General features: G+C 39.9%; 1 protein-coding gene across 3 annotated transcripts in view; it reads right to left on the reverse strand.

The window, feature by feature from the left end:
• Nucleotides 1–282: 282 nt before the first annotated feature.
• CZH18orf25 (chromosome Z C18orf25 homolog) overlaps nucleotides 283–14,186 on the reverse strand; it is a 46,563-nt gene continuing 32,659 nt past the window's right edge. For 2 of the 3 annotated variants that reach the window (XM_032675515.1, XM_032675516.1), the window contains 3 exons: nucleotides 11,396–11,566; nucleotides 6,939–7,065; nucleotides 283–3,358 (listed from right to left, as the gene is read on the reverse strand). In XM_032675515.1, coding sequence (XP_032531406.1) covers nucleotides 3,175–3,358; nucleotides 6,939–7,065; nucleotides 11,396–11,566 — 482 coding nt within the window. In that variant the 3' untranslated portion in view covers nucleotides 283–3,174. The remainder of the gene's footprint in view (nucleotides 3,359–6,938; nucleotides 7,066–11,395; nucleotides 11,567–14,186) is intronic. The other variant, XM_032675519.1, reaches the window with a different exon arrangement.

The following is a 14,186-nucleotide window of genomic DNA, read 5'->3' on the forward strand; positions in this document are numbered from 1 at the left end:
ACATCTCCTGGCACCCCCTCCGGCACTACAGGGAGAAGTGTTAGTCCTGCCCTGGTCTGAGAGATAAAAGCAAGATTCTGCAGTCGGGAGATCACTTTTCCGTTCTGGACATGCAAAACTGCATGTGTTACTGCATGTTACATACATGCTGCATGTGTTACAGCAGGGAACATGCTGTATTTGGGCAGCTGTAACCCAGATCTTAAGGATTTATTTTGGACATATGACAAACTGCAGCACATTTGATGAAAGTGGAAAACAAAAATTCCAAACAAATTGACGTTGTTTAAATAATACACTCTATTTTATTTTGTCTTAAAATAGTTTAACCTTTATTCTACAGACTTGTTTCAAAAAAACAGAAGGTCTCATCTTGCACCAAAAATATATATATTTATATTTATATAACACTCTGTTTTATTATTATTTTTTTCTCCAAAGACCATTAAATACTAGATGGAAAATGAGAACTAAATAGTGAGTGTTGAGAAGAATCAATTTTTTTTGGTTTTTTTGTTGGTTTTTTTTTTTTTTAAACTAGAGTTGCACATTTTAAACATTTATATTCTAAGCAGTGATTTGTCTTCACTATAGAAGATTCCAAGTTCACACTCCAGCAATTCAGGAACTGCTAAACCCTGAAGGGCTCGAGCCAATGCACACTGAGGTCGATGGAAAGCCCTGCACCGACCCCAGTGGGTTCTGGATCAGGCCCCAAGTGCATTGGTTCTTAGCCATACAATGGCTGACTTTTCTCTTTCTTGCTTAGAAGAGCAAAACCACCCAGGCACATTTTGCTCTTTTTTTTTTTTAAAAAATAACAGTTAAAAAAAAAAAAAAAAAAGAGAGAGAGAGAGAAACAAAACCAAACCATTTCCTAACCCTAAGCTATCCAGTGATTGTGTTTTTCAGAGCACTACCCTTTAAAATCTCTTAAGAATACGAGAAAATACGTAGTGTTTTAAATAAAAGAAAACCTGCATCGGACTACAATATGTGAATTGTTTAAACAAACACAGTGCACAAATGGAGGAAGTTTGGTTAGGATGCAGTTGTTTTTATATATACATGGAAGTCACATCATATACAAACTGAAAAAAAAACGAGGAGAGTTAGTTTGCATTTTTTCACGGAAGGACTGCAAACGGGTCCCTGCAGCTTTCTTCAAAACTGATCTCCAGGAGAGTTTGTGGAACAGGGAGAAGCAGCCACACTAAGCCCCTGTTCCAGAGTTACCTCTACAGCAGGTGTGTGAGCCCATGGAAACGACTGAGGTGCGCGACTAAAACACCGGGAGGAGGGACCAACAGAGCAGTGCGGGGGGCTTTTCCCTACTGCACTGCCAAGGGGCTCCATCCACAGTCCCCTCCCTCCCACCCCCCCGGAGAAAGAAATCGGTCACTAGAAGCACCACATACATTTTTCTGGCCATGCAATAATACACTTAATGTTCAATGTTTTAGAAAGCTGGAAATTGGAGTATCGATCCCTTACCTACTCATCTTGTAAAGTGCAGTCCAAACTGTTCTGCTTATGGGGAAAAAGAGATGTTTGTTACTGACTATACCGGGCTGTTTTTCGTTTACGTGACAACACAGGCAGTTCTATTTTTAATTTTTTTTTTTCTGCCCACAGGTAAAACTGTTGGAAGCCAAATAAAAACTCAAAACCAGCCAGCACGAAAAGAAAGCAGAACTTCCCGTGTCCTGACCACCCCTGTTCAGCCCTAACTGCTAAAAAAATCTGAAGACAGAGCTGTAAAAAATTCCCACGAAAAACATCCAGAATATGAAGGAACATTTTAATTGCACGATAGACTTTAAAAGTGAATAATATCATTCTGTTAGAAGTCTAATCTTTGGTTTTTGCCTTGAGAAAGGCTCAAAATGACAGATGAGGGGCAGGAATTTCCATACACACCACAGAAACCACAGCCCGCTAAACTGAGTAGTTCCACTGATTTCTGTAAATATTCTGGTAGAAAGAATCTGGATCACGCCCTAAAAACAATTCTAAAACTCGCATAAGAGGCAAGATTTAAAGCCATATAGGCTAGAATCCTGCAGGGTGCAGATTATTAATTAAATGACAATAAAAAAAAAGAAATCACAACCCTAGGTTCTGATTCTGATCCTGCAACATCTTTTAGGACAGAGTTTTAAGCACTTAAGTGGCCCCACGAGTTCCTGGGAACAGTCCCAGCTGAACACCGGCAGCTGCCAGTGTTTTGCCAGGCTGGGGCTTTGGAATTTGCTTGTTTGTGGTTTTTTTTTTCTTTTTTTGAAGTGGTGAATGAAGCAAATAAGCAACAGGAGAAATGAGGACTACGAGCAAAACGTTTAGTTTCTCCGTCTCCTCCAGGCAATTCTTGGATAAAGGTAAAAAAGTTCATCTATAATTAAAAAGGAGAGGGATGCTGGGCCTTTTTATTACCTTTTCCTGTGCTTTTGCAATAATCAGCTGCTACTAAGTCACTACTATTATTACTGTTTTAGCCATATCAAGCCGTGGGAAATGATCAGTGAAACACAGTAGTCAAGTAGACAGAAGATTCAGCACTGAATAAACTATAAATTATACTGAGAATAAAAATGCTTTAATTAAAAGCTGTTCAGTGCATAAGTTATGGGCCGTTTGCATTAAAGACAGTCCCTCCTGCTGGTAACACAACCAAATCAGCTTGCATATAAACACTCTTGGCCCAGACTTCAGAAGTGTTGAATACCCCCAGTTCCACTGAAATCAGTGAGGACACACCATTTCTCAAAATCACTGATGCTCACACAGCAACACACTAACTTCTGCTAACAAACTCAATATTACTGATAAGTTAAAAACGTTCTGGAGCCGGGATGAGGGGAAGGGAGGGAGGATGTGAGTTTTGCACACAGTTATTTCTTCAGATTAACACGCACACGTTAGTAAACTGTAGACGTGTTTTAAATTCGGTGCTGTTAATCTGAGAGGAATCCCCCTTTGAGAAGGCAAAAAACCCTTTTAAGTCATACTGAAATCGTACTACATTCTTATGGACATGAAAAAGACGTCGTGAGTTTGAATTTCATAGTGCCAAGAACGGGGTAGGGAGGGGGCTCTGAAACTCAAGGTTTAATCGTGAACTTCTGTGCCACAAAGGGGAAGAGGGGAAGGGGATGGGGACACAGTGACACGGGATTACAGCAGGAATTTGCGCCTGGTGTCCTCATCCAGGGTGAGGTCCACGACTTCTGGGGGTGAGGACCAGTTCTGCTGGGGAGCCACTGCTGTCCATGACTGTGTTTGCTGGGCGTTGATGAACTGAGAGCCGCGCTTCCAGGAGGACACGCTCTGGATCACACCTCCCCTGGGATGCACACACCTGCAGCAAAGGCAAAAAAACCCACAGAGAATTAAATGCCACTACTGAATTCAGGCACCAGAGTCTCAGCTGAAGGGTTTTATCACTTAGGCATCTGGTTAACATGTCCCTCTCCGAACTGCACTCATGGATTTGCCATTTGTAGAGTCCGTGACATCCTAAATGCCCAGGAAACAAAGCTGAGAGTAAATTTAAACTTTGGGGGGGAGGGGGGGATTAAATTATTTATAAGAAATGGGTTCTGCCAGTGGGTGTAAAGTGATAATCCTTAAAAAGTATGTGCATGGATCCCAAGGATCCTGAAGAAGCCTGCCCCACCATGTGTAGTACCCTAATTCAGAAGCACAGTGTCCTGCTGGCACCTTTACCCACTGGACTTTTAAAACCAGAAATATTTGAAGTGAGGCTGCATGAGACAAAAAGAAAAGCCATCTTGCTATATTAAACCAAAACCGTGTTAAAATAAGGAGTTAGTGATACTTTTGCTACAATAATTGCAAACGAGATGTTAATTACATTATGTCTGATTTTTGTTTTGGTCTTCTTAACTAAAAATTACAAACGTGCTGGGAAATGCTCACTGACAACAGCACAGCCCCATTCAGCAAAACATTTAAGCTTTCAGTGATTAAATCATGTATTTAAAGATAAGCACAGGCTCAGGTGCCTCGATGAAGCAAGATACATAGGTACTTATTTACACATCATTTTTACCTATTATATTCATAGTAGATATGTGACAAATGAAGGAGAAGTTAACAGCAATTAGAAAAAAAGAAAAGCAAAATGAAAGATAGACTAATCTTGCTGCATGCTGAAGTGATGACAGGAATTTACAGGAGGCTTTACGATGATCACTCCATTCCCAGCTGTAAAATCTTACACGAGCACCAGTAAAACTCAATATCTACTGCTCCAAAAATTGTTTTGCTCCTGGTAAGCTCTGGTGGTGGCTGTAGCTGCTCCTGGCTGCACAGATAAATATGAGGTGTTCTGGCTGCTGGGGTAACCTTTTCCCATTTCTTTGTGCATTTTGGGAACTCTAACTTTCTGCACTGATCAAATATCCCTGACATTTACACTTTATTTATTCTAACTTAAGGTCGCGCTATTTATTCTCTCCAAAACTACTTAGGTTATGCTCAGCTTTCTTGGTTCTAGTTGGAGTTTCATGAAATAGAATGGAAAAATCTCATTCTCTGAGCTGTAACTTCTCTGAATATAAATGTCTCATTGTCTTCTCAGATGCGCTGTTTAGTTTCAGATGTGATGTTCAGAATGGCTTTTTTATTGCTTCTTCAGTCTTAAAAATACATACTTAAAGTATACATCTACAAAGGCTTAGCAATAAGAGACTGGAACTCTAAGAAATGTATGGGATTTCTTTCTTTTAAAGCTTTCTTAAGAAGAAATACTTTTAGGCATAACTGACAAGAAAAGGTTGTAGACAAAGCGAATTAAATATGATGTTTGGTCTCGGGGACTATGGTCCATCACTCTGAGAACAGTCCTCAATGCTTAGGCAAAGCCAAGACTAACTTTTCCTCCTGAAGATGACAAAAACCAAGCCATAAATTATCTCGTAGGAATGATATCCCGGAAAAATAAAAGTGTTTATCCTCAAACAAGTCACATAAGCAGCCAACAGCAAAATGTTCAGTCAAACACGAGCTCAGGGAACATGCTTCCAATCTGCAGCTAAGGGGAGATACCAAGTAAAGGCAACAAAAAAAAAATAGAAAACAAAAGGAGGTAAAAAAAAAAAACTAGGCAAAAAAAATCCCAGAGGAAAACTGTTTTATACACATGCATGACTAAAAATTAAAATCTACTGGAGAAAAAAATCAAAAAAACCCCAAAAACATGACTTGGTGTCCTAAGTAGATGCCAAGTAATATTCCAATGATGAGAAACAGCACCAATTCACTAACAGTCTGAAAAACTACAGATGAAGGACAAACCCCAGGGTGTCACAACTCAGGACATGGAGTACGGAGCACGATAAAAAACAGCAAAAGAACAGAACCCAAACACCACACTAACTAAGCATGCAAAAAATACTGATCAAAACCTAAACCTTGTCCAAACGACAACCCTGTCAGAAGCCCATCAATACTTCATAACTGCAAGCCTAGACCTGCAAGAGAAATAAAACTCTAAATAGGATTCAAACAACGGGAACGTGTGAGAATTCAACGGGGCCGGTAAACACTAGTCTGTGAGAGATGGGAGGTGGGAGGTGGTTACAGGAACAAAGAAAAGCACAGAAGTGTGCTTTTAGTCCAATTTGCTGAAATTACTTCAGTCCATATCTACTAAAACTCATTTTTAACAGCAACTCTGTGTTTAGTTCTTTCCATTCCTGTACGTGCTGAGCATTACCAAAGCAGCAGCATGGGAAGCTTTCCAACAGCGGACTGCAACAGACGGGTTGTGTGTGCACAGTGCCAGACAGATTTACACCAACTAGTGCTGGAGGGCAAGTCCACACCCCTTATCATTAGCACAAAGATCCTCCAAGCCCTGGGTCTGCTGGATAAACAGCCCAAGGAATTAGTATCTTCCAAAAGAGTTGGTCATGCAAGGACTTTCACTGTCCTAAAAGCAAAGACTATATCTCTCTCACTACAGGACCTGAAAATTCCCCTTCTTCACATCCAACAACACCAGGCTGTGCCCACACTATTTAAAATTTTCTGCACGGGAAATTGGGTCCTGCACATCTTCCTTCTTCTTTCCTCAAGGAAGATGCCCTGAAGGGACATCAAAGAACAGCTCTGCTTCTTGTCCCAGCTCTGTTCCTTGTCCCTCATGTCCCTCCCCTGTGTCTCCAAGCACCCACTGGGCAGCAGGCTAGTTTGTGTACTGTTTTAACTTGCTTTTATTCCACCAAATTCACACTTCACATTATATGAACAGGCCAGTCGTGTTCAACTACTTCATAATATTTGAAGCCAAGGAAAGATCATAGACTAAAGATGAAGAGCAAGGGCAAAAAATGCCAATCAAGAATAACAGCTGGAGCCCAGCTGTTATGCTGGGTTTTTATCTGAGCTTGAGAGAAACCTCTGGCACCCTTAGCCTCATCTGCTTTTGGGATTTGAACTCTCTTGTATCTTGAAATAAAAGCAAGATTCATAATGATCCAATTTTTAATCTGGAGGGGCTATCCTTATGACACTAGGCATTGAAAAATTCATATTATTTTTACAACTACTGATTAATTAAGCAAAGTGGAAGCTGATAAAAAACTTCATATTTTGAAAGGAAACAAGAACCCACATAAATATTTTTGCATGTTCACATATTCCTTTAAACTCTGAATTCCTGATGTATGTACATTTGGTATCTCAGTATTTGGTGTTTAAATACCACAAACCTTTAGCCAGTTAATGTTTGATATCAAACATTATCAAGTATCAAAGATATCAAGATATCAAAGTTTAATCTGAATACTTATCAGGTTGGTCAAGTTCTAAAGAGAAACACATTCTGACACCACCGTGACCAGCAGAACAAACAACTGCAATGTGTTTCTTGCATCGAAATAACTATTAGAGCAAGAAAAAATAATTAATACCTGGCATGTTCCTGAACTCCAACAATCTCTACTTCGCTATCAGAAGAGGCAATATTAATTTCTTCATTGGCCTGGGCATTACCAGAAGAGGTTTTGTCACCTGCAAGGAAGCCTGGATCCAAACGACCTGTGGATGGGGAAAATGGAAATACAGCCTATGTTTAACAGCTTACACAACTCAGAAGCCACTGGAAAAGGATTTTCTCACCCTAACAACAAAAACAAACAAACAAACAAACAAGGGACTGAAACACTGAGACTGGAAAATCTTATTAGATCAAATCATTCAACTTCCAGTTCATCACCTGATACACTAAATTTAACCAGTGTCAAGAGCTCTAGTGATAGTGTTATGATACAAATGTGAACAAAGACCGACTGTTCCTGATGCAATTAGAATTTCCAGATGCAATTTTGCAACAATGCTAAGAGTTAGATTGTGCTTAAATCCCTTTAACTTAAAAATACAAAACAATCTAACCAAAGTCAATGACACTGTGGCAAACACAGCCTATACGCTGGACAGAAACATCACACACATGAAAGGAAATTAATTTATTTTCTTTAAATAGAAAACTAGGGGAAGCTGGTCAATGAAAAAACACAGCAAACCCATCAGTTTCTGGCTGTGCTGCTTCACACATCTGCTCTAACATTATTAAAAATACTTGAAAAAAAATCTGGTTTTCATTAAGTCCCATATACTACAGGGCTTTTTAAATTACAGTTCCTCCATGCTATCCAGTTCATCAGTCTGTCAAACAACAAACCCTCTCTAAATACAGTAAGTGTGGCAGGTTTTTGTCTTTCCTGCCAAGAACCCCTAAGAAGGTTCTGCACCCCAATTAGTGAAACTGTGTTGAGTCATATTAAATAAAACTTGAGTGGAAAACACAAAGCAGACAAAATTATTATTTCTTTCACAGGAAATAGATTTTTTTAAAAAATCAATTAATGGAAAGATTTAACTTCTACTCTTTTTTTTTTTTTTTTTTTTTTTTTTTAGGAAAAAGAGAAGACAATTAATTCTACTGTCTGTCATGAGCCTGAGGGGTGCTGGGCAGCCCTGAAGTAGGTGACACTACCAACTTCTCAGAAACCACTTGCTCAGCCGTATTACACAGGGGAACAACCATTTGTCGAGCAGGCCATTTGAGAGGAGGTGAATATTTTATGTGTATCCAGTTCGAGTGGACACATCCCCAGAAGATGAGAGGAGGAGGAAGCAATAATGATCCGCAGGATTTCAAAGGTGTGCGAACATGCAGAACTGATTATACCTCCAGGCAGATCAAGGGGACAGAGAGAGAAGAAATTAAACTTGAAACAAGTGCCAGGGAAACCTTCTAATGACTGCTTTAAGCACTTGGAAAAGATGCAAATAGAATCACAGAATGGTTTGGCTTGGAAGGGACATTAAAGCTCAACTCATTCCACCTCCCTGCCATGGGCAGGGACACCTTCCACTATCCCAGGTTGCTCCAAGCCCCGTCCAACCTGAACTTGAACACTTACAGGAATCGGGGGCAGCCACAGCTTCTCTGGGCAACCTGTGCCAGGGCCTCACCAGCCTCACAGGGAAGAATTCCTTCCCAGTATCCCATCTAACCCTGCCCTGTGGCAGTGGGAAGCCACTTCCCATTGTCCTGTCACTCCATGCTCCTGTAAATAGTCTCTCTCCACCTTTCTTGTAGGGGCAGAGACGCTGTGTGTTCAGTTTTTGGAAGGCCAAGACCCCTGGTGCAACATCTGATCAGGATTAGCAAGGGAAGGAAACCCATGTGCTGCCAGGTACCTGAAGGGGTAATTTCCACGTCACAAGACAAAAAATGTTTGTCAGCTGAACTTAAAATGAATTAATAGCCCAGGCAGACTTTTCCTAACATTACAGTTCAGCTGAAAGTTTCTTGGCAAATATCACTGACTGCCAGAAAGCCCAAAAATGGGTCATGGGTATTTCTTTATTAGAAGTGGCTGGGCAGACAGTGAAACATGAAATGGGAGTGCTCAGAGACTTTGCTTCATGTGCTGGTGCCTCCCAACTGTCAGAGGGCAGGGTTAGATAAGATATTGGGAAGAAATTCTTGGCTGTGAGGGTGGTGAGGCCCTGGCACAGGTTGCCCAGAGAAGCTGTGGCTGCCCCATCCCTGGAAGTGTCCAAGGCCAGGTTGGACAGGGCTTGGAGCAACCTGGGATAGTGGAAGGTGTCCCTGCCCATGGCAGGGGATGGAACTGGATGGCTGTAGTATCTTGTATTAATGCCATACCACCCTTCTGCACCTTTTTCTAGACAGGCTAATTTCTGACAGAGGGCTAAAGCAGAGCAGCTCTTAAACAGCCCCAAGAAGAACCCCCAGAGGTATAAAATTGTAGTCCCAAAAGAGCTTTCACATATTACCATAATTTAAAGTTCAGACAACAAAAAGACAATCAGCAGTAGTGAAACCATGATTAGCAGAGTAAACACTGCAAGATTAGCCGATATAAATCAGGATTACAGCACACAGACAGATTTACAGCCTCTGGCCATACAAATTTCACGCCTTATAACATGCCCACGCTGTTAATTTCTTTGCACAAATGTTGTGATGACGCCTGAAGTGATGCCTTGTTTGCCCTACAACACCAGGGCTTGCAAAACAGCCCCAAAATATTTGCCCATGCACAAAGATGTGATAGCACAGTAAGATTTTTCACTGAGGCAGAGCTTAAGTTGTTGTTGTTTTCCCATGGGAACACATTCTTTCATGTCTGCTAAACTAGATGCTGGCTGAAGATTAAATTTGTGAACAAGGTGCAAGATTTGAAAATTCTGCTTTCCCAGTGTGCAACCCTAGACAGGGTAGGAAAAGGCCAGGACTGACAAAGGTGCAGTCAGATGTGTACAGAGGCTGCAGGGCTCTGGGACAAGGTGTGTGCAGGAGGAAAAAGAGATTCATCCTCTCAGCTGCTGACACGACCAAGGCACCAGGACCAAATCCATATGAACATGTTCCCACAGGGCCAGGGATGAAGAAGTCTCTTAAAGTTTTCTGGTTTTCTTTTACCAGCCTCTATCTTGCAAGTCCCCATGGATATAGGTGGAGGAAGGAAGAAAAATTTGTACCAGCACTGCAGCATTTTAGGTGGAAAGTGGAAGAAAACTGGGTAAGAAACATTACTTTTTATTTCCTTACCAATCCATTAGTGCTATATAATTAAGGTGATTTCAGCTGTTCTAATTCTTTTAAAAATCACTTGATAAAGGATGGGACTTGTTAGTGGACAAGTAGCTGCCAGTCAGCTGCTATCCTGCAAAAAATACCAATGAGCTTGGAAAACGTAGGTGAGCTTCAAAAAGGCTGGAACCACATCCAGCCAGGGGCAACAGTGAAAATAATGCACATGGATTCTCATATTTAAATTATGGACCTGTCAACTCCACAGTGCTGGAATATCTCTTTTAAAAAGCTACATATTTGTATTTCTTTAAGCCTTACAGACAATGAAAAATATCTCAGAGCCACCACGACACTCCCACTGTGGGTGGCCTCTGGCAGGACACATTTGGAAAACACAGCATAGAACACAAACCTGTTGTGCTCCACCACAGCAGGAAAGAACTGTGTCTTACGAAGCTAAAAATCCTGAGGTGGGTATTAAAACATCAAGTGGAAGGGAAGGCAGTGTGTTGGCACACCAGGCTGTGGGATGAAGTCGATAGGAAATATTCCCTGGTGGCATCCAAAGCACAGCAACGTTTCACTTCGTTGCTTAACTCTTTTGTTAGTGAAGAGTTACGAGCACTTAAGTGAAGCTGAACAATTATTATGAGCCACATGAACTTTTCTGAAGTCTTCCACAGTACTCCTGCCCTTTCTTTCCTGAAGGGAATTTCTTTGCTCTCTCTAGATGCTAAGCCCACCTACCAGCATCTTTTCACCCTTCATCTTCACCTGATGCTGGGCTGTCCAGTTTTCTAAGGGATGTTGGAAATGCGTATGGAATATGGGAACAATCAGTGCTTGTATTTTAAAGATATAAAGAGATAAACAAAAGACATACACAGACAATTCCAAAATGCAAAATGAGATTATGACCAGTTGACTGGCTGGTGGCATGGGCCATCACAATCAATCATTCAGGAACAAGTTTAGTTCACTTTCATTTAAGAAAACTCCCAAAAACAAAACCCCACACCTAAGTTTCCCATAGTACTTAGAGGGAAAAGGAGGAGAAAAAAATAATTAAGAAAATTAGTGTCAAAAATACACTGCAGGAATCTTTGTCAATTTCTGTCAGTTTTATTTTCGGTTAAACGTCACACCTTTTTAATAAGCACCTGCCCTGTCTTCTCACAAAATCCACAGAGGGAGCTTTCACAGCTGTATAAACTACAAAAATACTGACAGAAAGAAAGGGAGAGACACCAACTGCAATGCTGGAACAAATGTCAGAGGCAGAGAATTTAAACAAACCTGTGTCAGCACTCATTTCATCCAGCAGCCCTCTGGTTCTCCAGGCAGATCCCAACTCTTGACTATTGTGCTCTTGAACTACTGCAGCCGCCAAGAGATTGTCCACATTTACCACTTCTGGGTCCGAGTTTGTATCTGATATATCATAGTGAGCCACAATGGGGGGTCCATCTGCAGGAGAGAAAAGCAACACGGGTTAGAAGTGTGAAAGGCACCTCTGAACGTACAAGTAATTTGTTTAAGGATTAATGCAACATCCTATGTGGAGCTCTTCCAGTTTATAGCGATGAATTATATGAATTATTAAACTTCAGTTAATGAACACAGTCTGGGATTACAGAGACATTTTAACTTTGGCAAACACAGAAAACACAAGTGTAAGAGAAACACGTTTATCAAAGTATCGGTTATTTGCGTATTTTTTACATTAACCCATAAACATCTCCGTATCTGACAATGTTACATCTACAATCTTTAAAGGATAAAACCTCCAGTTTAAAATAAAAAAATAATAAGCTACAGGACATTAAATTTGGCAGATAAGGCATTTATCTAGAGAATTTTACAAAAGTCAAGTGACAGGTTACATTATTTTATTAGGGCTGATTGAATAAATCTAACGTTTTCATATAACTGATCCAGTAACAATAAATTTTAACATTAGGTAACTTTCCTTTCATAACATTTACCTGTCAAGGGCAGGGGAATTTTTAAAAATTGCAATTTTTTTTGGTGTTTTGTTTTGTTGGTTTTTCATTTTGTTGGTTTTTCTTTTTAAGATCAAGAATAACAAGAAACAAAAATATATGTACAATGACAAATATGCTTTTCATTCAGTAGGATTACCATATGCATTTTTGGCCACCATAATAAAGGAGGAAAGAGGGAGATAAAAATTGCTTACGTGACTCTGAAATCTGTTCTTGAGGAATAACAAAAAACTATTTTTTGATCTAATTTGTTAGCACCGACTAAATTCTTTGTGATGAATGAAAATCACTTATAATTGGAAAGTATGCTAGAAACAGAAGAGGCTCAGAAAAAAACCAGGCAAATTCAAGACAAAGATTAATGTGAAAGCAGAGAGAATGGATAAATAATGCAATTCTGGAAGGATGTGGGTGTTTTAGCTCAAATGCCTTGCCCCAGCTACAGCTTATTGACTCAGAGTGGATGAAAGTGCCTGGAGTTCCCCATCCCCAAATGAGAGGATCAAAACTTTCTCTGGGCCAAGGCTTCATCCACAAAAACAAGGATGAAACAGAAACACAGGCTGGGCCAAAGCTCAGCAACTTTTCTGCTGCAATTCTTTAGCCCCAGGGAGGTTCTGAAAGTTGAGTGCCTGCAGGACTTTTTGTGTGATACACGGAGGGTGTAACTTGTAAGGGATAATACAAAATAATCATAAACTACGAATGTGTTCAGGAAGACACGACCTTCAGAGTTACAAAGCTATTAAAGAAATCTTTAAAAGTCACAAAGGATAAAATGAAAAGCCTTCTCAGGAAAAAAAATTGGTTTCTTTTAGGAGAGTTAAGTGGCTGCTGAAGAGAGAAAGAACATGGTGAAATAAAAGTCTCAAATTTAATTCTCTGAAAAGCTGTTCCTCCGAGGTTTTTTTAGTTTTGGGGTTTTTTTGGGAAGGGGTTGTTTTAGCAGCTTGGTGCCTGAACTATAATTCAACTCACTATCTTCAGGAAAAGCCTATTTTGTGGTTGGCAACAGATTTCATTAAAGAGCGACATATTGCTTAAGTCGTACTAAAGATCAGCTTGGCAGCAAGGCACAAAGAAATTCACAAAACATTTCCGATCAGACCTGCCTCCAGAACAACAATTCCATGAAACGATGTTACATTACAAACTTAAAAACAGACCCGACAAAAATAAATGAGTAGTTAAATGCCAATGTATTTAAAGACCAAACTGTTCGCAACGTGAAACGCTGATGATCATGACTGGAACAGAAGCCCTGATAATTAACTGAAAGGCAATCTTTGTCTTTTTAAAAGGCAATTACAAAATAATGGAATACCGAGTTCAGAATTAAGCTGGCTGATGTTCAGTTAATTATTTGTGACAGCTGATGATTAAATTACGTGCAGAAGTTACGACCGGACTGAGTCATGAGAGGCATGTTTTCCTTCAGTCTTATCATCAGAGTTCAGCGTGAACATATATAATGTGAGCTATAAAAATAAACAGTCGAGTGCAGAAGATACGAGGGTCAAGTACAATATTGACTGTTTGACCATTTTTTTCAATGGGTTATCTAAAATTTCAGGAGCTCTGGACTGTTCCTTCGGGCCTTTGTTTCTCTCGCTTCTTACTCAGATCTCTGAAAAGCAGAAGCGAAATTTGATTTTTAGATAGACATGCCTAAACGAGTAAAATTTGTATTTAGACAAAAGGCACGAATAGTCTCAAGTCAAAATTGTACCACTCCTACATGTATAATCATGCAAAAATGTATAATAAATGTATATACATGCAGAGTGATATTCTCATCACCTACCCATAGAAATAACTTGTGTGAAAGTCTTCATCAGTAGGAAATACAAGCATAAACTTGTTATCTGTAGCTCCACTCTTGTATCTTCCACACTTCCAAACAGCACACCTTATAACTTAGCTTAAATTCAGTATACATCAAACAGACAAAAATATTTTCAATATGATTTACATACTGCAATTATATTTGTCAGCATAATAGCCACCAGTTTAACAATCTGTGGGGAAAAAAAACCAAACAAGCTGCCTATTTACGAAGCAGTCACAGCAGAGATCTACTT

Source organism: Chiroxiphia lanceolata, chromosome Z (genome assembly GCF_009829145.1).
Source record: "Chiroxiphia lanceolata isolate bChiLan1 chromosome Z, bChiLan1.pri, whole genome shotgun sequence".
NCBI lineage: Eukaryota > Metazoa > Chordata > Aves > Passeriformes > Pipridae > Chiroxiphia > Chiroxiphia lanceolata.